Genomic DNA, 25,580 nt, shown 5'->3' with positions numbered 1-25,580 from the left:
AAAAAAAAAAATTAGAACTAAATAACTAAAATTATTAATAAAATTATCTAAATAAAAAACTAAAATTAAAAAAATAAAAATAGGCTGGGCATGGTGGCTTACACTTGTAATCCTAGCACTCTGGGAGGCCGAGGCAGGCAGATCATCTGAGGTCAGGAGTTTGAGACCAGCCTGGCCAACATGGTAAAAACCCGTCTCTACCAAAAATACAAAAATTAGCTGGACATGGTGGCGGATGCCTGTAATCCCAGTTACTTGGGAGGCTGAGGCAGGAGAATTGCTTATACCTGGGAGGCGGACACTGCAGTGAGCCAAGATCGTGCCACTGCACTCCAGCATGGAAGACAAGAGGGAAACTCTGTCTCAAAATAAATAGATAATAAGCTGGATGTGGCGGCATATGTCTGCAGTCCCAGCCACTCAGGAGATTGAGGCAGGAAGAGAACTTGAGCCCAAAAGTTTGAGGCTGCTATGAGTCAAGATCATGCCATTGCATTCTAGCCCAGGTGACAGAGCGAGACAAAAGAAGGAAGGAAGGGAGAGAGAGAGAGAGAAAGAAAGATGAAGAGAAAGCAAGAGAAAGAGAAAGCAAGAGAGAAAGAAAGAAAACTGATGGTGGGGGATTTTTTCAGCTTAAATTAAAAATGGAGTTCACCTTTTTACAATTTAATTTCTAATAATGTATATACAGGCTGGATAAAACAAGTTTTATGTGTTCTTCCACACATGGTACATTTTTAAAACTTTACTTTTGGAACAGAGAATATGGAAGGTTTCAGATATAGTTTTTCAAATTATAGGCTTACTATTCCCCTGGATACTAAGAGATTCAAGAAAGAATGTAAGAAAGAAACTGTGGTATGATCGACAGCATAAATGAATGAACAGGCATGTATGCAAGGGATAAGAGGTAAAATGATGTGCATGGAAAATGTGGACATGGAGGCCAATCTGGCAACCAAAAATTATCTGGAACTACTCCTTGAAGTTTAAGAGATTGAAGATTTAGCAGAAACTACCAAATAGTCCTAACCTAAAGGGGATAAATCCAGGGTCTGCTGGTCACAGAGGTCTCTAGCTAGGTGAATTTTAAATTTTTAAATCATACATATGATTATAAGTCAAAAAGAATTATTATACACTTATTAAAAAGAACAAATTATGAAATGGGCCATACATTTAGAAGATTATTGAAAGTGAAGCTCAGAAGTAGACTTCAGCCAAAGCAAAAAGCACCTAACCATTATAACAACTATATTTTGAAAGTTCTAGTTTGAGTATCCTGAATATCTCTTTAGCACTATTCTATAGGTCGGATTTTAAAAAGAAAATATAGACTTAGCTGCTTATATGAGTGATCTGAGCACTAACTTTGTATTTCAAGATTTAATTACTCTGACCAAACTACTGCTGGATTTTATGTAAGAAAGTAGTGCTAGAGGGACACCCAGCCTCTTCCCAGGATTAACTGTTTGCTAATCACATGAAACTAACTATAAAAAGTATTCTGTAACAATGTAATAATGTAATGCAGGTATTCTCAGACTAATAAACATTATTTATAAATTATAGACATAAAATTGTCAAAGAGAAAAAGTTCTCTTTAGAGATCCAAAGCTAAGTGATATTATCCAAGCCACCTATACTCACTCTCCTGGTGATATACCTGAGGCTAGAAGCTACTACAGGTATAGCATGTGGTAAGATACAGCAAACACAATGTTGTCCCTGGGACTTTTATCTTGGGTTTGGCCCCTGTAGTCATATAGGGGTCGGGGGTTGGTGGGGTGGGGAGCAGGGATCAGTACCTTTTTGCTACAGATTTTCTCTGTCAGCTCTCAAATCTGTTTAACCTATGATATAGCTGAAATATTAATAGTTTAATGTTCAGCTAAATTATGGGTTAAATTGGTTTCCACAGTATGTTCTTACAATCTAACTACAACATTGCTTGTGGAAAGAACATACTGTGGAAAAAATATTATAATCAACCTATGAGTTTTGTTAGAAAAGGCCAGTCAAAGAAACTGAAAAAATTAAAAGGCAAAACAAAATTCTATCTTATGGTAATCTGATAAAGATTCAATGTTGGAAAGGCTAAACTCATCTGGTAGCTATCAAAAGAATAAGACATTGACATTGATATAGTCAAGAACAGTTCTATCACAAGGATCCCTGCACTGTCTGTTTACAGTCACACCCTCTCCAGCCTCAACATTTGGAAATCATTAATTTTTTTTTACTTTTAAGATATTGTCATTTCAAAAATGTTATAGAAATAGAACCATGCAGTATGTAACCTTTTGAGATTGACGTTTATTCACTTAACTTTCCCTGGAGAGTTATCCAAGTTGTTGCATGTATCCATAGTTCATTCTTTTTATTTATTGCTGAGTAATATTCTATGCTATGGAGGTACCACAGTATGTTTAGCCATTCACCAGCTGAAGGGCATCTGGGCTGTTTCCAGTTTGGAGCTATTACGCTATTACGAATGAAGATGCTATGAATATTTAGTTTCAGGTTTTTAGGTGAACATAAGTTTTTGTTTCTCTGGTACAAATGCTCAAAGGTGCATTTGCTGGGTTGAGTGGTGATGACATGTTTAGTTTTGTAAGAAACTGCCAAACTGTTTTCCAGAATGGCTATACCACTTTGCATTCTCCCGAGCAATGTATGAGTGATTCAGTTTCTCTGCACCACTGGCAGAATTTAATATTGTCACCATTTTTTATTTTAGCTATTCTGATAGGTATGTAGTGATAGCTCCTGTGGCTTTTTCATTTCCCTAATAGCTAACGATGGTGGACATCTTTTCATGTGATTATGTGCCATCTGTATATCTTTTTCAGTGAAATTTTTCTTCATGCCTTTTGCCTACTTTCTAATTAAAGTATTTGCTTTTTTACTAATGAGCTTTGAAAGTTCTTTATATATAATAGATATGTCTTTTCTTAGACACAGGGTTTGCACATATTTTCTCCTACTCTATAACCTATCTTTTTATCCTAACAGAGTCCTTCATAGAGCAAAAGTTTCAAATTTTGATAAAACCCAGTTTATCAATGTTTTATGAATTGTACTTTTAGTGTCCAGTCTAAAAACTCTTTGCCTGGCTCTAGATCCTGAAGATATTCTATGGATTTTTCTAAAGATTTTATAGTTTTGCTTTACTTTTAAGTTCATTATCCATCTTGAGTTAAATTTTTGTATAGGTATGAGTTCTTTTTTTAGGTCAGAGTCTTTTTTTTTTTTTTTTTTAATCCCCAGTAATTTGTTAGAAAAAAACTATGCTTCCTCCACTGGACTGCTTTTCTACTTTTGTCAAACTCAGCTTGGCATATTTGTGTGCTCTATTTCTGGGTTCTCTATTCTGTTCCACTGATCTGTTTCCTCAATAACACACAGTTGACTACTGTAAATATATAATGTCTTGAAATAAGACAGATTGACTACTCTCACTTTATTCATTTTTTTCATATTTTTTTTAGTTGTCTAGTTCCTTCTCCTTACCATATAAATTTTAGAAAAATACTTTCTATATCTATTAAATATCTGCTAAAATTTTGACAGAAAATGCATTAAACAGATAGATCAATTTGGAAACAGCTGACAGCCTTTACTGTGTTGCGTTTTCCACCAAACAACGAATACTGTATATCTCTTCATTTATTTCGGTCTTCTTTGATTTCTTTCATCAAGATTCTGTAATTTTCAGAATACAGATTCTGTATATATTTTGCTAGATTTATGCCTATTTCATTTTCTTTGGAACATCTGTAAATGATATTAGATTTTGGTTTCTATATGTTTATGTTACTATTTAGAAATGTAAGTGATTTTTGTGTGTGATCTTGTATCCTGAAATCTTGCTGCCTCTGTTTTGTACATTCTTTGGGATTTTCTACATAGTCAATAATGACACCTACAAATAGGGATAGTTATATTTCCCCCTTTCCAATCTGTATGACTTTTATTTCATACTACAAGTTAACAAATGGCCCCAAACCTGATTTTTTTGCTCAGCTTCTGAGTAGTTTCCTTTTACTTTTAAACTTTCTAATACTATTAGATTCCAGTAAGACTACCAAAAAAGGTAATAGCAGCTGCCCTATAATTATAATAGGGAATAATTTTGGTTAGGTAAAAAGACATCAATATTTAAACTAGGACTGGTTATACTTAATCAAGGTTTTTAACTTCCTGACAAGGACTTAGGTATAATTTTAGCAAATGAACAACTTAAAAACTTAAGTCATAAATTGAAATTAAATACATGTTTGACATAAACTTTGCTATTTAAACTGACCAGCTCGTCAGTTACAAAAACAAGCACTATGAAGATTAAGTTAAGTAGGCTTTATGCTTCCTATAGCCTCCAGTTTCAGACTACATCTGTTTTCTCTGATACACAAACCCAGAGTTAAAATAGCTCCATTTATCACAGCATGATTGTAGGCAGACAAACCAGCCTGCCTGTTTCCAGATAGTGAAAGCAACTGTTATTAATCACAATTACAGCCAAACCCTCCACGAGAAATTGCATCAATATTCTCCCAAACCCTGGCCCTTTTATTCTGGAGCTCAAAAATGGTACTGAAAGTGTCACGACACTGCCTGAAGGTCAGTAAATAAAGACGCTACTATGAGTTCAACTTGAGTTTTAAGTTCAGGGTGCAAATCAAGAAAAATCTTTTCTATACATAAAAATAAGTGATCTCTCAAAAGCTCTAGTATTGAATAAGTTTAGCAAGGCAACTAAAAACATTATTTAAAATTTACATTGAAAAGGTTTCTGCTTTATGAAACTATACTGAATAGCAGCAGGCATTTGAAACATACAAATTAGATGATTACCTTTAAACAGAAAAGCTATTATGAAAATCACATTTTTTATAGCAAATTTCATAGCCAATACTGTGAAGGAAAATCACTTTTCTTCCATGCTGATTGTAAGAAACTTTCCTATAGAGTGAGATCAACTGTAGTTATAGATGAAGTGTTAAAACTATTGTGGAATCATATCCCTTGAAGGTATGGATCTTTCTCATATAAATTGTAATCCTTTCTTTAGTGGTTAAGATAAGAGGTTAAGAATACACAACAGAGTGCCGCCTGGTGCTGTTTATTGCTATTATTAAAAAAAAAAAAAAAAAAAAACAACAACGACTGCTTTTTAAGCACCTACTAAATGCAAGGCATTTAGATGTTTTACATACATTATCATAAGTCTTACAATAAACATATGAGGGAGGTATGATTATTCTGATTTTGCAGGTGAGGAAAGTGCAAGTCAGAGAAATTATTTCCCTAAGGTCACAAAATTAAGTGTAAAACCAGGAGTCCGATATAGATTTGATTCCAGAGCCTATATTATTTCCCCTCTATTGATCAGCCACTCAAATTTACCCTTGTTGATCAGCCACTCAAATTTATATTGGTTTTGAGACAAAGTTTAAATGGAACCTTACATACTTAATGCATCTATGGAAGAACACTAAATGGCTAGTGGTATGGAGTTGCAGAAAAATGCACATTATTTTACCCTACTTCTCCAAAGAATAACTCACTCTGCTAATATACTTTTCCAGATATATTACAGAATAAACTGTGCCTTTCTATAACTAAATATGACCGTCTATTCAATATTTAGGCCTAGTTCTCAAATGTTAAGATAAATTAACTATAAGACTATTGTCATTGTTTTTTTTTTTTATTTGAAGAAACAGGCTCTTACTCTATCACCCATGCTGGAATGCAGTGGTGCAATGCCAGCTCACTGCAACATTAACCTCCCAGGATCAAGCCATCTTCCCGTCCCAGCCTCCCAAGCAGTTAGGACTATAGGCATGTGCCACCACACTGAGCTAGTTTTTTTTTCTTAGTTTTTGTAGAGATAGAGTCTTGCTATGTTGCCCAGCCTGTCTCAAACTCCTGGGCTCAAGCAATCCTCCTACCTGGGCCTCCCAAAGTGTTTGGAATGCAGGTATGAGCCACAGCCAACTACTGTTATTCTAATATGAAAGAATAATATGCAAGATTCAGAGCTGTTTGAGAATTTGCAAAACTGTTCAAATTCTGTGAGCATTTATTTGGTCATGCAGTTATCCACTCACTTAACATATTCATTGAGCATCTATGACGTAGAACTATGCAGAGGAGCCAGTCGCTGTTTAGGGAGTGAGAAATACAGTGACAAACAAGATAAAGTCATTAACCACAATGAATTCAACTCAAATGGGAAATACAGAAACTACGCAGAAAGACAGGGAAGGTCCCTCTAAGAAGGTGACATTTTTATTAGAGACCTAAACGATGGTAGAAAGTGAGCCATGCAAATATCTGAAGGAGAGGACAAGAGAAATAACATTAGAAAAAGAGGGAACAAACAGCAAAGCCCTTGAATGGGAAAAAGGACTAGTATGTCTGAGGAATAGCAAGGTCAATGCTGTTAGAGGTACAAAGTAATTAAAGATGAGGACAGAGGGATACAATATATATCCTTGAAGGTCATGATAAGGAGTTTGTATATTGTTCTGAATGTGAGAAGAAACCACTGATTTTTTTAGCAGATTAATCCAGCAGCAAGAGAAATGAGAGTACAGGGGCAGAGTGGAGGAAGACAGACCAGTTAGGAGGCTACTGCAGAAGACAGTGATTTGAACTAGAGTAGTGGTACATAGTGGTGTAGAGGTGATATATTTTGGTATCTGGGAGTTATCAGCATATAGATGGTCTTTTAAATTGTGAAACAGATAATCGCTGAAGAAATGAGTGAACATAGAGGAACGAAGGTCTGAGGGCTGAGCCCTGGAAGACTCCAATATTTAGCAATTTAGAAGAGAAAAAACTAGAAAAGGGAAAGCATCTTCATTTTATCAGCATACCTAAAGTACGTTTTGCATTCAGACTTATCAGGTTTCTTTTTCTAAGCACTAGAGGAAACCAGGTAGTTCAGACTCTGTTTCTATGTGGTCATACTTTTGAAAATAAAAATATGAGAAATAGGATAGACATAAAAGATTTCTATTTAAATGAGGCAAAACCTCTAAATAAATTAATATGCCATCAAACCTTGTTAGATTCAACTTAAAGCAAATCATTTCTAAAAATAAATTATTTCACCAAATTTGGAGTCTTCAATAAAAGAAGGCCTATAAACCTAGAACCTGAAAAATGCACAAATATTATACACATAGTTTTAATGTAACATATGACTGCCATTTGTTTTATTACCTGATACTGCTGACATGTTAGGAACCTACAATCGAGAAGAATAAAAGCAACCAGAAAGTAAAACTGACTTATGGGAAAGAACTGAGAAAACAATAAAAATATCTATAATGAGGAAATTAAAATTTTAATTCACTTCTGTTCAGCGGTTTCATCTAAAGTAGGGCAAGTAACTAAATCAGACAATGTCAACATTAAAGAAACAAATTTTGTGTTTTAAAAGAAAAATAGTAATGTATAATATTTCTTTTCCTTTTATTGATTGACTGAGACAGGGGCTTGCTCTGTCACTCAGGCTGGAGTGCAGTGGTGCAATCACAGCTCACTGCAACCTTGACTTCCCAAGATCAAGCAATCTTCCTACCTCAGCCTCCTCAGTAGCCGGAATTACATACAGGTAGACACTACCATGCCCAGCTAAGTTCTGTATTTTTTGTAGATACAGGGTGTTGCCGTGTTGCCCAGACTGGTCTTGAACTCCTGAGCTCAAGCAATCCACCCACCTCAGCCTCTCAAAGTGTTGGGATTATAGGCATGAGCCACTGAGGCCAGCCAACATACATTAAAAAAAAAATTAATTACATGTCTCTTTTCAAAGCCTGTCATTTTCAATCTTTTTAGATTTTACTCATTCTAGATATTTTAGGCTTTTAATTAAGAGGAAAGGATACTGAGGCAGGAAGACCTGAGTTCAAATTTAAATTCTGGCACTAACAATTATTGCTGATTTTTGGGCCAGTTACTTTATATTCAGAACCTTAGCATCTTGATGTGAAAGATAGGAATAATATCTATTCCACTGCATTAAGCAGGATTAAAAGAGATTAAGTATGCAGAACAACTAGGCAAATATTTACAGCTTTATAAATGTTAATTCTTTTCCTTTATTCTATCCCCTTTCTCTTCACTGTTTCAGCATCTAAAGCACTTACATGTTTACTAAAGTCATCTTTTGAATGCTTTTCAAAGAAAAGGGCAGACTCTTACCTTAAAGTAGCAATAATATAATCCTATCAGTTTTCATCAGTGGCTTTTGAAATTGTATAATATTTTATCCTACTGGACTATAAGGCTCTTCACGGGAAGGACTGTCATTCTTTGAAACCATATTGCCTAGTAGACCAGTAATACTTATAATATGGAGTATGGATTATACAACATTAAAAGGTATTAAGCATACTTTACATTAAAAAAAAAAAAAATAGGACAAGCACTTTGGAAGGCCGAGGCGGGCAGATCGCCTGAGGTCAGGAGTTCAAGACAAGCCTGGCCAATATGGTGAAACCCTATCTCTACTAAGAATACAAGAATTAGCCATGTGTGGTGGCACACACCTGTAATCCCAGCTACTCGGGAGGCTGACGCATGAGAATCACTTGAACCCAGGAGGCGGTGGTTGCAGTGAGCTGAGATTGCACCACTGCACTCCAGCCTGGGTGATAAAATGAGACTCTGTATCCAAAAAAAAAAAGACAAGAAGCTATTTGCATTATTTTCTTTGTGATCAATAATTGAACATGATCTTATAAATTAACATTTTCTAACTATCTGTTATATTAACTTTTATTTCTGTGAATTGATTCCTATAATGAAATATTACTATAGCTCTCACAAATGAAATCCAGGTTTCAAACAGATTTGCACTAGAGTTGTTTAATTCTATTATTTCAAATTTGTGCATATTTCCTTTTGTCTGTAATGACAGCTTTATGAATATTTTATTTCAAGTATGTTTACACAGACTCTGTTAGAGCCTACCAAGAAGCTCTCAGTGTCTGGGGTATGTCTGAATAAGTAAAATCAGCAGTTCTGCCATATTACATTTTCTACATCTTACAAATAAACACTATTGGAGGGACTTGAATTTCCTTATTCCCTAAAGAAGCACAGTCACTGGCCAAGGAAAAAACTTTTGGTTTGGTTTTCTTCTGCAATGTTGCAGTCATTTTGTCATTTCTGACGTCTAGAGAATTTCTGACAGTGTATAAAGCTTGTGTAAACTGAGAACATCATCCCACAATTAAGGAAACAACTCATCTAATAACCAATTACCTAAAGACAATTAAGCCTCTATTTCCTTGTTACATATATAATTCAACTGCTCTCACTCTCTTGCAGAATCACTTCTCCCCTATATTTACCATTATAAGCACAGAACCCACATTTCCTGACTTTAAAAGAGAAAGTACACTGTTGGCTGTTGACACATACCAAAGGCAAATTTGTTGGCTACAGAGGGAAAATTTTAAGTTCTCTTCAAACAAACCTGTCTCTATTAAAAACGCAAAAATTAGCCAGGGGTGGTGGTACGCACCTGTAGTCCCAGCTACTTGGAAGGCTGAGACAAGAGAATCGCTTGAACCAGGGAGACAGAGGTTGCAGTGAGCCAAGATTGTGCCACTGCACTCCAGCCTGGGCGACACAGCGAGACTCTGTCTCAAAAAAAAAAAAAAAAAAAAAAAAAAAAAAAAAAGTATATAAGGAGTCCAGAGTAATTGGATTTTTAAGTTAGCCAGTTATTTATTCTCCTTGTGCCTCCTAAAAACTATTTAAAAATCTACACATTTCTATTTTCCTGGGTATCAAATTATATTGAGGGATATATTAACAACAAATTTCTATTCTACAGAACAAGCAGATAACCTTAAAAATTACCACTTTAATGACAGAATGGCCATTGTTTAAGTTTTAAAGGGTTGCTTCATTATTTTCATGAGCCTGCTAGTAACAAAGATAGACATATCATAATAATTTTTATTGGTGATATGATAAATTCTGACAACACTTAGCAAAATGACCACCAAGTAATAACAAAACAGCATTAAAGCCTTGAAAAAAGATTTTTCTCATATCCTGTCTTGATTAATTTGCTGAGCTTTGGGTGGGCAAAACAAACAGCTCTTCAATATATTGTATAACTGATGACCAGCTACATTCCAACAGTGGCTGAAAAACATTTACGTAGGTTTTCTTCCCTCTCATCCTTTAAAAGCGTTTGCTGTAAGGGTCAAGTACCTCCCAGGCAAGCTGGGCTATTCTCTGATGACATGAGGTGCCTGAGACTTCAGAAAACTGGCTGGGCTCCATCTCTAGGCAGGCTTGTCAAAGGCAGCTTCTGGTGGCTACTACTACAACCTAACTACCTACCTCAATAACAGCTATTTCAAAAACATAAAAACTTTAAAGAAATCTCAAGTATTCTCAAATTATTCATATCATGATTTTCCCCAGCATTTTACTGAAACGAATATTTTTTTTAAAATAAGAATATTAGAAATTCTACTCCCAAAAAAGAATACCTCCATGGTGATGTGACAGGCTTCCTCCATTAGCAAGGATTTCTTCTCTAGCAGCTGCCTGTATTTGGAAACAACACAATAAATTGTTTCTACTTAGATTTCATTTTGCAGTGAAAGAAAAGGACCCAACTCCCAAAGGAGGCACATGTTTCCTGGGTTAAATAATAAACTAGAAACCCAATTTTCCTCTCTTTTGGTTAAAGTGTTTAAAAAGCAATTAAATATGTAGTCTATCCTTACAAGCTTTTTTCTAGTGAATAGTCACAATGTCTATAAAGATCACTTTGAAATTCTAGGAAAAAAAGGCAAAATGACCATTCAGCACACTAAGTTGTTAATAATATTAATAAATGCAAAGTTGTAAATGCAGAGTCAGATTCTACTTAGTAATCAACATCTCATTATACCAACAAAGTGACTTAACATTTACTGACTGCTTTCTATAAATGTACCAGAAACATTCTAAGTAATTTGCCTGCAGTATCTCATTTATTTTCACTATAGCTTTATGAAATAACTACAAGTACTCCCATTTCCCAGCTAAAATAAGGCTAAGATAAGTTAAATCGTTTGCCTAATATCATACAGTAGGCACAGAGTTTTAAAGCCATTAAGGTCGTTATTAAACCTATTAGAATTCAACTATAAATGCCTTTATGAAGAACATTTTTTAGGTCAATGACTTGGGAAAAATTACTTTTCAGTCTTATGGATACCTAAGAGTGAAAAGAAAGACCTTGATTTACCCTAATACGTAAGGTCCTAACCAAGCTCCTTATAGAGCACACAGGTTAGAAAAGATAAACACTTGTAACAAAATATAGAATGACTAAAGACCAGAGAAAAAAAGAATGATAGAAACTGGAACTACCTCAGTTCCTAATGATTCGTGAATTTATAATGGCAACAAGGTAAAATATCTATAGTACCTTCGGCCTCTCAGAATTACTCAGGAGTTAGGCCAGGGTAGGAGAGGACGCAGGTGGGATAGACGGACCACACCCCACTGCAAAGTAATCTATAAGAACCCTCAGCTGGGCATGGTGGCACACGCCTGTAATCCCAGCACTTTGGGAGGCCAAAGTAAGTGGATCATTTGAGGTCAGGAGTTTGAGACCAGCCTGGCCAAAATGGTGAAACCCCCGTCTCTACTAAAAATACAAAAAATCAGCTGGGTATGTTGGTGCACACCTGTAATCCCAGTTACTCAGGAGGCTGAGACAGGAGAATTGCTTGAACCCGGAGGCAGAGGCTGCAGTGAGCCAGGATCATGACACTGGATTCCAGCCTGGGCAACAGAGCAAGACTTCACTCCAAAAAACCCTTACTACTTAGGGTTTTCCAAATGAATCATACATATGCTATCCCCTGCTCTAAGAACTTATATCCTCTAACAAATTACTTTACTAAAGCAATAACTACTTGAAATCAGTAGCACTTAGAGACAGGCAGTTTGGACTAATAAAGAAGGAACAATTTCACTCTGTGGTACTGTACAGAAGGAATGCTGGGGCAACACTGAAGCAGTGAAAGGCTAAAGTGATGAAAAAGTACTCAGACTTTTGGGAATGATGAATATTATTCTGATTGGGGTAATGGTTTCACAGGGGTATACATATGTCAAAATTGTACACATTATATATATATATATATATATATATATATATCTTACTGTATTCGAATTATACTTCAAAAAAGCTGCTTAAAAAAAAAAAGCAGAGGAGGATAGGAGGAAGCCAACCAAATCCTTTCTATAGTTTGGGTCTAAAGGTATGCTACTGAAATTAGCTTTGGCAGGTGTGCAATGCAGTTAAAACAATAGGACACCTGAATTTTTAAGAAACCTCAGCTTCCTACAGGATCCTCCAGACTCTAGTCTGTTTAACTCTAGGCATACTCATAATGAGAAATACTGGCTATCAGTATTTATACTGGTAGGCTTTATAACAATAAACAGTTTGACACCCTTTAAGAAATGTAATCGAAACTGCTAGCTAATGAACCCAAAGCACCCACTCACAGCTGTAGCATATAAAAAAATTACAAATCTAGAATAACACAATAACACAGACCAAGAGCATTAGGGCTGCTGACCTCAATAGCAATTACCATGTGGAAATGAGTGGGCTGTGAAAGTGATATCTAGGATTCCTATATAGTCATACGAATTCCTAATTGTTATTTAATCAGCTATTATGTACTACAACAACCAAAGAATCACAGATTAGGTGTATTGTACTTTAATTTTAGATTCACAATTTAGTCCATAAGCCAGGGCAACAAATATGCTTTTCATTTCTAAGGGCTAACAGCTAGGCAAACCATGTGTAACTAAAGAGACTCAAATTAAAATTCATAAATTGACAGTAAAATTTACTGAAATTAATCAATAGATGTAAAAGCTATATGCATGTATGCAAAATTACCTCAGTTTGTTCAAACACGGTCAGTGGGTCACTAATTCCCCTGTAGTTAAAGGCAAAATAGAAGTAGATACATGCACCTGCATCGTAAGTCTGCGTCACCCTAAAAAACAAACAAAATCACCACAAGGGCTTTAAGTTAAGTGAAATCAGATTTAACATCTAGAAACTTAAAGGCAAGACCATCCAAATAATTAGTTTAAGCTATAACCTCAGTTTCTTCCCAGCCTCCTACTCCACGGAAGGAATACACATCGGCTTGCTTTAGAGTTGTCGCCAAAACAGGTGAACGGAGGATGCAGTGCAAAACAAGAATTTTACTTTCACTGAAGTACCAATTTAGTCAATATTACAGGTACACAGTCAATCTTTCTCATGTCTGTCCCATGTTACTAAAACTTCTATTGGGAAATAACCCAAAAACTTTTACACATTGTATCAGCATTTTATGATGAAATGCCATTTTCACTGATTTTATTGCTTTGTTATCTAGAAGTAATGAGAGCTATCAGCAGCATGTGTGAAAACAATATATGTAGTCAGGTAAGTATGAGTATTCATTGCTTTAAATTACATAATCGAAATAACATTTAACAAAATTACTGAAAAATATACATATCTTCCATACTACAAATAGTACAACTCCATTATTTTTCAAGAGGGTGTTTTCCTTCCAAAGGACCACACAATGAGGTCCATATGTGCAAGTGAAAACTATATTTTGTACTGCCACAGTAAACAGATGTGATATAAAACATCTGCCCCTTGAAAAAGGCAAAATTAAATTTGAAACAAGAAACTTGGTTCCTTTCATTGGCTCCATCACTGCTGAGAATAGGAACATGAAATGCATAGAATACTCATGGACATGCCAACACTGACTAAAATCAATTTTCATTATTTAAAAAATCTATATTGATAAAATGTGGGCAAACTATAATCTCTTCAAAATACAATAAGTCCTCTTGTCAGGGGCATGTGAACCAGAGCAACTCCATCTTAAGTAGGAGCTGGGTAAAATGATGCTGAAACCTACCTACTGGGTGGCAATCCCAGGCGGTTAAGCCATTCTAAGTCACAGCACAAGATAGGAGGTCAGCACAAGATACAGGTCATAAAGGCCTTGCAGTAAAGAAGCCAGCTAAATCCCACCAAAACCAAGATTGCCACGAGAATGACCTCTGGTCATCCTCACTGCTGTATCTATACTCCCATCAGTGCCATGACAGTTTGCAAATGCCATGACAACATCAGGAAGTTACCCTATATGGTCTAAAAAGGGGAGGCATGAATAATCCACCCCTTATTTAGCATATCAAGAAATAACCATAAAAATGGGCAATCAGCAGCCATTCTTTTTTACTTTTACTTTTTTAATAAATTTGCTTTCACTTTGCACTGCAAACTTGCTCTGAATTCTTTCTTGTGCAAAATCCAAGAACCCTTTTTTGAGGTCTAGATCTTTCCAGGACCTCCTTTCCTGTAACACTCTGGCTTCTATACTATAAATACTTCATTTGTTTGGATTCTCCTGGCTCAATAGACTTAAAGATTCTGGGTAGAAAAAAAGCAAATCGCTGCAGTTGAGACCAAAACGAAGGCACTGTTTAGTTCTGGCTATAACTTTTTTTTTTTTTTTTTTGAGACGGAGTTTCGCTCTTGTTGCCCAGGCTGGAGTGCAATGGCGCGACCTCGGCTCACCGCAACCTCCGCCTCCTGGGTTCAGGCAATTCTCCTGCCTCAGCCTCCTGAGTAGCTGGGATTACAGGCACGCGCCACCATGCCCAGCTGATTTTTTGTAGTTTTAGTAGAGACCGGGTTTCACCGTGTTGACCAGGATGGTCTCGATCTCTTGACCTCGTGATCCACCCGCCTCGGCCTCCCAAAGTGCTGGGATTACAGGCGTGAGCCACCGCGCCCGGCCCTGGCTATAACTTTAAAAATAAATGACAGCAAAATAAAAATCATTAATATTTTTTTCTACACAGATAATTTAAATGCACTGGAAGAAACTCTTCTAAGCTCTGCATAGCCAAAACATAATAGAGTCTAAGGATACAGAACAACAAACAAGATTAAAGAATGCTGATAATTCTGGGTTCAGTTTAATAAGCTATCTGATAATATACTAGACACTTTGACAGAGAGAACATAAATACAGACACCATCAATTATCTTATGCAGCTTAAAATCAGTCTATACAAAGAACAAGAAAATTGGGATAGGTCAGACTGGGAAAAATGTTCTAGAAAGGCATACCAAAATGGAGACTGACAAAAAATGTAAGATATTGTTCCAGGAAAAACAAATGCCAATATTATGAAGGCATAGGAGAAATCAACCAGGAGATAACAGAGGAGTAAGAAAGCTAGACATTCATGATTAGAGGAACTATATAGACAAAAAGATTAAGGGAACAAAGCAGGGGAAAATGAGCTGAAAATAACCACAATCCTGACATCAGGAATAAGAAAAATCAAAGAACTTGAGGAAGAAACCAAGATCAAAGGGCCAATGGCTGTCACTGCTGTGAAAGCTTGAGGAGACGTACCTTTACCCAGCACCAACTCTACAGAACACAGGTCCTCTGTGGCACACAGACCTGCTTTTCTCTCTCCCTAGGCCTTATATCTTCTCACATGCTACTCAACCTACCTCAATCACTGACTCTTCCTACGCATGTATGCCCTTTTTCTTCCTCTTTAAAAACTACTTTCCCAGGTCAATAGGACACAGAAGCCAACTTAAAAGAGCTCTCAATAGCCATGCTGGGAAAATCTGAGCAACAAAGTGAATAATGACAATAATGGCTACATTCCAGAGAAAAAATGTCTATGAGTCCCTATGGATAGACTGATAAATAGATAGATAGATAGTGGCAGGGAGTGGGGGTGGAGGGCAGGCAGAAAAGGAGGGGAGAAGAAAGCTGTTCTTCACAGTGAATTCCAATTGATAAATGTAAAATGAATGATTAAAATAGAAAATTACCATTTGCAAGTATCACAATAATAACTGTTGTAATCAAGAATCCACAGTAGGAGATTGATGCGACTAGGAGATGGCGTAAGAAACTAAGAAACAGGATGAAACAGGATATTTGCATCACAGTCTCAAAGTTTCTCCCCATAAGATTTTTTTTTAAGACACAGTTTTGCTCTTGTTGCCCAGGCTATGGTGCAGTGATGCGATCTCAGCTCACTGTAACTTCTGCCTCTGAGGTTCAAACAGTTCTCCTGCCTCAGTCTCCCCAGTAGCTGGGACTACAGGCATGCACCACTACACCCAGCTAATTTTTCTATTTTTAGTAGAGATGGGGTTTCACCATGTTGGGCAGGCTGGTCTTGAACTCCAGACCTCAGGTGATTGCCTCCCTTAGCCTCCCAAAGTGCTGGGATAACAGGCATGAGCCACCATGCTCAGCCCATATATTTTTCAAGTATAATTAGAAAAAATGGTAATTATAGAGTGGAGAAACCTGGCAGGTACCATCCTAACCAAGTAGTCTAAGTTAACATCACCAATAATGAGACTTAATAAATATCATAATTCTCCTGATTTAATCTACCATGAAGAGCACGTCACTACCGCTTCTGTGGTAATCTTGCCAAAACGTGTAACTTGAATTTGATCACAAGAAAACATCAGATAAACCTAAACTGAGAGATATTTTACAAGGTAACTGACCAGTGGTCTTCAAATGTATAAAGGCTATGAAAGATAAAGATATCAGTGGGACAAATGATAAAGAAAGGTTTGTGAGTTAGGTAAAAATATTGAAACAACACATTTTTTGGTTTTGATAATCAGATACTATAATTATGTGAGTTATCAGTGTGAAAAGTAAAAAGTTCCTCTTCAAAGTTTCTGCTTTTGTGAAAGAATAAATAATAAATATTGGAAATAATATTTTCTTTTAAAAACTAACTTCCTTGAAGCTTCCTTGCTTTTTGCTAATAACTCTTTGTTAAGCTCTATGTAGCTGTTAAATGTAGTAAGGAAATAAGTACATTCTATGTCCTTGTACTTCAACCAAGTTATTTGTTCTGGCTTATAGCCTGCTCAGACATGTCCAAGGCATTTCCTGGCTTACAGCCTATGCCTCTTCCTTATTTGGAAATATTATTCTCCTAGTTTCCCATAAACAACATCCTTCTGTTCTTTGTCCTCCATCACATGTTTACCTATTTAGGAAAATTTTAAGTTTTCAGCCAATCAGGATCAGGCTAGATTGTGCAGGTCAGCTCCAGCCAATGGAGATAGGACACAGCAGTAAGGATCCAATGCATCAGGGATAAAAATCTCTGCTTTTCTTTGTTCAATGTGCTCTCGTGACAATCAGGCTTCCAAGAAGCACCCTTTCTGCAGAAAGTAAAATTGCCTTGCTCAGAAAATTCTTCAAGAGCTAGCTCTTCTTTTCGACACCAAGGAACAAGCATTTGCTTCTAATGTCAGCATTTGAGGAAGATGAGTAAAAGGTACCCAGGAGCTATTTGTACAATACTATTTTTTTTGTAAGTCTAGTTACACCTCCCCCAAAATTAGAAATTTAAAAGCACTATAAATGTTTCTCGAATTGGCCCATCTCCCTTAAGAGGGATTAAAATATATATATATAACTAAGTATACTGCAGTTAAAGTCAGCCTCTAAACAGACCAGATGAAATGTGATTATCAGTTAAGTTTTACAAACTCCCTCAAAGATAAAAGAAATAAGTATGAGAACTAAAAACTAAGAAAAGGGAGAAACGCCCAAATACCAAATACAATTAGACTGAGTACAATATAGCATCTTTACTAAGTTTACATTAATACTTAGTAAGCATTTGGGAAACAAATAGGATGACTGCACCAAATGCAGTGACACAGTCTTAAAATACTGCCTGTGACCCCATATTTGTACATGTTGAATGTCTGTATACAGAAGATATCAAGAATGTTAGATTATTAAATCATATATATAATAGATATCTGAGTTTTCAAAATGCAATTAGGAACGCATTTACAAGGGAGGTAAGGTAATATTAGTCAAGTCTCCACATGCAATTTACAGAGGTTCCCACAAAGAATTTAATTTAACAGAAGGAGCAAATGCAGAGGAAATACTCTGTTTACTACACAATACAAATAGAATCTAATCTACAATTTTAATTGCCTTTTAGGCCAAATGTTAGGTGCCTCAGAAAAGAAGAAATGAACTGTTTAACAATGCTACTGTCAATTTGCCAGCTGTGTTTTTCTCTCCTAGTGTTAATTCACCCTCATAAAAAAAGATCTCTTGAATATTTACATTTTAAGTACCAGATATACAAAGCTTAAGAAACACTGGAAAACCATTTTAACTACAAGGGCACTATCATTAAGAATAACCAAATTCAAATAAAGTGTGAAGGATAAATGAATGAAATGAATTTGTAGAAATTAGTAAAATATATATCACTCATAAGATAATCACTAACATTTATAAATAGATGTAACTAAATATTAATAGAGCGTTAATTATCACCTTTCAACAAATCTAGGATCTGTATATTACACAGTTCAGTTTTCAGTAGAGGAACAGATCACTGAAGTCATAACAAAGCTTGATAAGCCTGATTGATTAGTATCTCAGACAAGTCCAAATAATGAAAAGCACCTTCTGGAATACCTCTATTTGGGTAAATTTCAGAAAGTGACTTAGACCTAACGCCTTTTACAATAGATCAATTCAATCATTTAAGACACTTAAACACTAACTTCTACCAAAATCAACTGGACAAGGACTAGTGTGGTTGTCAAAGTCACTACATTATTCTTTAATTAAAAAAAAAAAAAGTTTGTGCTTTATAGTTTTTGGAGTACTTTATTTGTATTAGACTCACTGACCAGCAATTACTTCCCATATAATTTCTTCAGAAAAGTTAGGACTGGAATTTCTATTCCAATGTACAAAATACATTTTAATGGACAAAAATGAGATAAATGAACTCAATAAATATACCTTACACCTGAGTTATTTTTTTTAGGATCCTTGATTTTAAATAGATCTACAATTATTTTTAAATAACTTGGAAACAGCTTTGTAAAATGTTATTTCAACTCTGATTTTAGATACAGGTGGTCCATGTGCATGTTTGTTACATCGGAATATTGTGTGTTAATGAGGTCTGGAGTAAGGGATCCTATCATCCAGGTAGTGAGCATAGCACCTGATAAAAAAAACTGGTTTAAAAAATACATCTCACATATTCAACATAGAATAATCTCCTTAGCCAAATCAAACTAAACTGAAATCCAGCTCTAATTAAATGTTAATTAAGTGTGAGCCATAACTTAACTCTTATTGATCAAAGCCATTCAAATAAGGAGGCTTTGCATATTCTAACTGGTTTTATAAGATGGTCACAAAAACTGAACATATAAGCTTTTACAGGAAAACCATTCTTAAAACAGCTACTTAATAAATATGACACATGGCCAATTCAGTCTAAATATACCAATTCTACCTATCTATAATATAGAATGAAGATTCTTAGGCCTCATGAATACATTCTGCAGAACCTAGATCTAAGTGTAATCACAGAATTTGCCCTAAGGCAGAGTATTTTATTTCCTAATCATTTCCCATGGGTAGTGGTTTATCATGATAGTTTCACAATGTTACAGCAGGGGTGGGGTTCTTAAGAGATGTTGAACAGGAACTTGGGGAAGAAGGAAGAAGGGTGAAGGGTAAATCTATTAAGTTACCATTTGACAAAACAAAGGAGTAAAAATTTCTCGACTATACAAGAATAGATTTGATTATCTAAAATGAAACAAATAGCTTTTGGATTATTGTGTCTGATTTGTTTTCAGGATTATAATAAAAGTGACCTGACTGTCTGCTAAAAGACTGGGTCATCAAGAGAAAAATGAAGCATCAGTTTGGGTTGATAATATAAACACAAAAATTTTTCCTTAGATTTTAAGGACTTTAAGATAAAAGGTACATTGTGAAAGATACCCCAAAATTTAAAATAAATTAAAAGTAACATGACATTCTTACACCCAGTATGCCAACATTAGCTTTATCCCATTGTAGGCTTTTTACTACACAGAACAAGACCTCTTTTTATCTCAAATGCCTAGCAAATAATCTCTAAAATCTATTTTTTTCAGCTTTTATAATCTCTGATCCCATCCTCAGTGTACTTATTCTAAATCATGATAATACACAGACTTGACTTAGTACTTTTTGCAAGGTTGGGTAAACCTGGACAGTCTCTCTCACACAGAAGCAGAAATAACTACTTTAAGGAGAGTCTTTTGATTGAAATGAACATTTAAGGTGTAAGAAAGATGCTTTCCTCAGATTTCATGTTAATTTTACTTTCTTACCTTGCAGAAGCACAATTTAGCAAATTCTAAAGGGTATCTCTTCCCAATGGGAACAATAAGGAATACTAAGAAACACAACAGTAGTAGTAGGAAAGTACAAAATAAGACAATGGAAAAGATAGAGAAAAGACAAAACAAAACAAAACAAAAAACCCACACACAAAATTACCAGTTTAAAGAGTACAGAAATATTTCTAGTCTTGCAAAACAAATATATGCAATGGCTTTAAGGAGCAAGTAAGCTTAACAATTAAATGACTTAATGAGGACTTGTCATTGGAAAGGAAAGGCAAATATACAAATTTTCCTTACTAATACTAGTATGAATTATCTACCTCAAGCTTAATGTAATTATGTCACAACAATACCACAGCATTTACAGAGCCCTTCAGAGCCTAACAGTTTTTTCATATGCTTTCTCATTTCATTTTCACAACAGTTCCATCAAGAAATAGCACTACCACTATTTTACTGATAATATTAGAGCTTGAAGAGATTAAGTTACTAGTAAAGAGCAAAATACTGCCTTCACTCTTCAAACGGAGTCATGTTGGGTATGTATATAATTTATAATTTCTTGACTATATAATTTGTAGTTTCAGTCAGTAGAGGAGTCCTCCTCTTTTTCCAGGAGTTCAGACACCTTGCTCTTCACTGCCATGCCACCCAGATAGGGAGGAAGGCTTACTCAAAAAAGGGTGTCCTACTCCTAAGAGGCTCAGGATTGCTGTAAAATTCCAGTGGTACAATCCTAACAAGGTGCTAAGTGAAGGTTAGGTAAGCTGGCCAAATGTAATAGACTGAAGATTTTCCTCAGATGGAAAACTGTATTTCTCCCATTGATTAAAAAACAAAACAAAACATTTTTTTCAGAATAAAAAATATAAGAACAATTTTTAAAACTCACCTGCATGTAGAAAAAGGAGCAAACTGAACACCCTTCTCTTTGCATTCCCTTGTTATTCTTTCTTTTACATTTCTACAGAGATCTACAACCCTAAAAAAAGATAAATGAATAGAATATTAAGTTTTCAAATGAGAACGTATATTCCAATAAATGCTGGTTAATCTAGCATCATTCAAGTCTAAAATTTTCTTAGCTAAAGCTTTCATAGTTGTTCTCTCAAGAATGAAAAAGAGCATTGATCATTCAAATTGAGCCCTCCATTCCTAACTTCAAAAAGAGGAAATTTTTTTTCTCTTTTTGACTTAAGGAAAACAGAAAGTCACAAGAACATACTCAAGTCTCCTGAATACAGTTTCTTATACTTAGGAAAGCCTGATTTCAAAACCAATTTAATTATAAGATTTTAAGAGCTTTAAAAAAAGCTATAAAGAAGATGTTAGTGAAAATTCAATTCTAGGTTATATGAATACCAATCTTTACCGATGTCTAAGTTTTTCTTAATTCAAAAATATCTCAGGTGATGTGCAGTTGTTCACACCTATAATCTCAGTACTTTGGGAAGTTGAGGCGGGATGACTGCTAGAGCCCAGGAGTTTGAGACTAGTCTGGGCAACAGTGAGACCCTATCTCTACAAGATATTAAAAAAATTATCCAGGCATGATGGCATGCACCTGTAGTCCTAGCTACTTAGGAGGCTGAGGTGGGAGAATCACTGGAGCCCAGGAAGTCAGGGCTACACCACTGCACTCCAGCTTGGGTAACAGAACAAGACTCTATCTCAAATAAAATAATAATAATTATTATTATTTAATTAATAATCATACTACTACTAGCCTGGACAACATAGTGAGACCTCATCTCTACTAAAAATCAAAACAATTAGTTGGGCAAGGTGGCATATGCCTATAGTCCCAGCTACTTGGGAGACTGAGGCAGGAGGACTGCTTGAGCCCAGAAGGTTGAGGTTGCAGTAAGCCAACATCACATTACTGCACTCCAGCATAGGTGACACAGCAAGGCCCTGTCTTTCAAAAGAAATTATAATCATGATGTTATATCAAATGTTTGATAGCTTATTCTCAAGCTGAAATCCAATATGACAAAGATCTACCGAAGACAAACTGTATAAAGTATTAATGTGCTATGCTGGACTACTTGATATTAAAAGTCCCATTTTATTCCCTATTAAATATCCTGGCCACATACCGACACTGATTCTGTGTTTTAAACCTTGACTTGTTTAGCATCATGAGACAAAATGATACCAGAAAAACTCAAAAGGTTGACTTATCTCTAGTTTCAAGACACAGACTTGACTGTATGAGAACCAATTTGATAAAAACAGTAATGTTTAAACAGATCATACTTTATAAAGTTACCCATATTGCCAATAAGAACAGTATATGATTAAATTATAAATACAAAAAGGGCTTTAGTGTCTTATTAGCATGTCAAATTTTTTATTTTTATGAATATAGTATTTGAAAGTAAAAAATTCTCATTTCATAAAACAATGTTCTTAAGTTAAATTCTGCTTTAGTTTATGAGAGTTGCAGGTATATATGACTTATCAATATTATCTATGCATCACTTATGCACAGAGGTATAGAATGGCAAGGATGCATGTTTGAAAAAATATCTCATAAAACATTTAGATTACAGATATTTAATGCCTTAATTTGAAAATCTACCTTATAAAACAAATCTTTATAAATAAAATCTATTAAGCTTTAATATTTATGAGTTAATGACTATTACAAATTTATAAAAGTAGTAAGTTCTTTGGTTTTAACAAGTTCTTTATGTTGGCACTAGAAAATAAAATTTAAATGCTACAGCTAAGTAGTCTAAAAAAACTAAGAATATAATCATCTGCTATTACAGTCCTTTGCAAGTTATGCCACTGTGTGAACTGCATTTCAGTTTAAATGCACTTAAATGTATTCAATCATCTCAAATACAATAGGAAACAGGAAAATGTTTAGAGTTCCTTATGTCTAAACCCTCACTGATAGTTGAATAATGAAAAGGAGATAGAGAAAGGACCAACTGAACAGTTACAACCCCCAATGGGACACTTCGAGTAAATGACTTTTAGGGAAAGGGTTCTGAAAGTATTCTCTCATAGAACTTGATCAAAGGCTGTGTCCACCAAAGGCTGTGTCCACTTGAATTAGTCCTTTTATAGCACAGAGACATAACTGCATACTTTTAAATTCTTATTAGCAAATTTAACACTTGACCATTTCCTCCCTGAAAAAAACTTGCCTGGGATTTTTTCACATCATTGGATTACTTCTACACCCTCTAGATATTATTATTCAATATAGTTTGTCACCTTTTATTTTGTTTGTAACATTAAATGTTGAGGTTCCCTAAACCTCTTTCTTAGGCCCTCTTTTTTTCCCTTCACTCCATACTATCTGTAAGTGTTTGTATCCACTTTCTTGGATTTAATTAGAAGACTTGCTGGTGTCTCCAAAATCTGTAACATCGCTGGGCATAGTGGCTCATTCCTGTAATCTCAGCACTTTGGGAGGCCAAAGCAGGAGGATTGCTTGAGCCCAGGAGTTTAAGACCAGCCTGGCCAACATAGAGACTTCATCTCTACAAATAAAAAAATTAGCCAGGCACGGTGATGTGCACCTGGGATCCCACCTACTTAGGAGGTCAAGATGGGAGAATTGTTTGAGCCCAGGCGGTCAAGGCTGGAGTGAACTGTGATAGCATCACTACAGTCTGGCCTGGGTGACAGACCGAGATTCCATCTCAAAAAGAAAAAAATTAAAACCTCCAACCCTTAAGGTATCTATTTTTATAGACTGTAATCTCAAATTATTCCCAAGCTCATTCATAAGAATCTATAAAGAATATTACTGAGAACCTAACAGGTACAGCCACCGTAGTAGGCATGGGTTGGAACACAATAGAATGGGACACTTAGGGAAACATAAAAATTAGTATGACCAGTAATCCCTCAAGTGGCTTATATATGAAAAAGCCAATAATCTAATAATGTGTGAAAGTTAAAGACCCTGATCCCATGGGCTAGTGCCTCTAGTTAGTTAAAGGTTTGAAAGAAAAAGAAAATTGCTAAATGGTTGTCAACAAGTATATTTTACATAAAAACATAGTTGCCTTCCATTAATATTATTTATTAAAACTGCAGCTGAAGAAATTGTTTTAAACAAAAACAAATGTGTAACTGCATAAAACAGAAATTATTGGTGTATCAATTAAATAAATATGCAAGTATATATAAAGAACAGATGAAGAGAAATTTTAAAAATTAGCACATGATTAGCTTCCACAGTTGCAAGAATAAAAAAAACAAGATGTCAATGATCAGTTAGTACTAACTGATGACAAAGAAATTCATTAACTCTTAAGAGGTAGCATTGCACTAACCCACTTTCCCAGTGATATGGAGTGAATGTCTGTGTCCCTCTCAAAATCCATCTATTGAAATCCTAAGCCCCAATGCAATGGTATTAGAAGGTGGGGCCTTTGGGGAGTAATTAGGTCATGAGGGTGGAGCTGCATGATGGGATTAGTGCTCTTATAAAAAGATATGAAAGGGTTTGCTTGCTTTCTCTCTCTGCTTTCCCCCAGGTGAAGATATTAAGAAGGTGCCATCTATAAAACCAGGAAGAGGGCCTTCACCAAAACCCCAACCATATTAACACCCTGATCTCAGACTCCAAGCCTCCAGAACTGTGAGAAATAATTGTTTCTTGTCTAAGAATATTTAAGTTACCCAGTCTAAGGTGCTCTGTATAGCAGGTCAAATTGGCTAAGATACCCAAGGAGAGGAATTAAACACTAAAATGATCTTTGATGTGTTAAAAAGTTTTCCCCAACTTTTCGAGTCCTTTGTCTTGTGTTGTGTTTGTGAGGAGGGGTTCCTTTGGGGTTTCTTTTAGTTTTTCCCGCCAGGTAGATAAAACTGACATAGACAAAAGGCTGGAGAGAGACTGTTTGCATTGACTAGTCCTGTGGAAAAAACCAAGCTCGTTAGAACGTCTGCCTTACTGGTTTCTCCAGGGAATGAAAAATATGTTTCTACCCTTTTTTTCTAAGTATTTGTCTTTAGTTTTGATTTTGGAAAGTTGTTACGCATTTGTTTTTAGCTAAAAATAAAAACTAATTTCATACTAAAAAATTAATAATTTTTTTTAAAAAAAGGTTTTGAAACCACTATGAATAGCTGCCAAACTATTTCTAATACTCAAAGGCTGACGACTTCATAATATTTTTATTTAAAGTATTTATTCCCCTTGTTAAAATTTAGCATCAAAATTTATGAATAACATTTCAACCTGAGGAAGCTTATTTAAAAAAGAAAAAAATTGTGAATGACA

The 25,580-nt window shown here is 35.3% G+C and overlaps 1 protein-coding gene across 3 annotated transcripts in view; it reads right to left on the bottom strand.

Annotated features, from left to right (window-relative positions):
- AGPS (alkylglycerone phosphate synthase) overlaps positions 1-25,580 on the bottom strand; it is a 139,405-nt gene that overhangs the window by 9,060 nt on the left and 104,765 nt on the right. For all 3 annotated transcript variants that reach the window (XM_017532649.2, XM_037740023.1, XM_017532651.2), the window contains exons 17-19: positions 21,219-21,308; positions 12,959-13,058; positions 10,533-10,590 (exon numbers count right to left, since the gene is read on the bottom strand). In XM_017532649.2, coding sequence (XP_017388138.1) covers positions 10,533-10,590; positions 12,959-13,058; positions 21,219-21,308 — 248 coding nt within the window. The remainder of the gene's footprint in view (positions 1-10,532; positions 10,591-12,958; positions 13,059-21,218; positions 21,309-25,580) is intronic.

This window comes from Cebus imitator, unplaced genomic scaffold (assembly GCF_001604975.1).
Source record: "Cebus imitator isolate Cc_AM_T3 unplaced genomic scaffold, Cebus_imitator-1.0 Scaffold78, whole genome shotgun sequence".
NCBI classification, from domain to species: domain Eukaryota; kingdom Metazoa; phylum Chordata; class Mammalia; order Primates; family Cebidae; genus Cebus; species Cebus imitator.
Note: the sequence above shows the minus strand (reverse complement) of the source record. Positions and strands in the feature narration are given on the sequence as shown.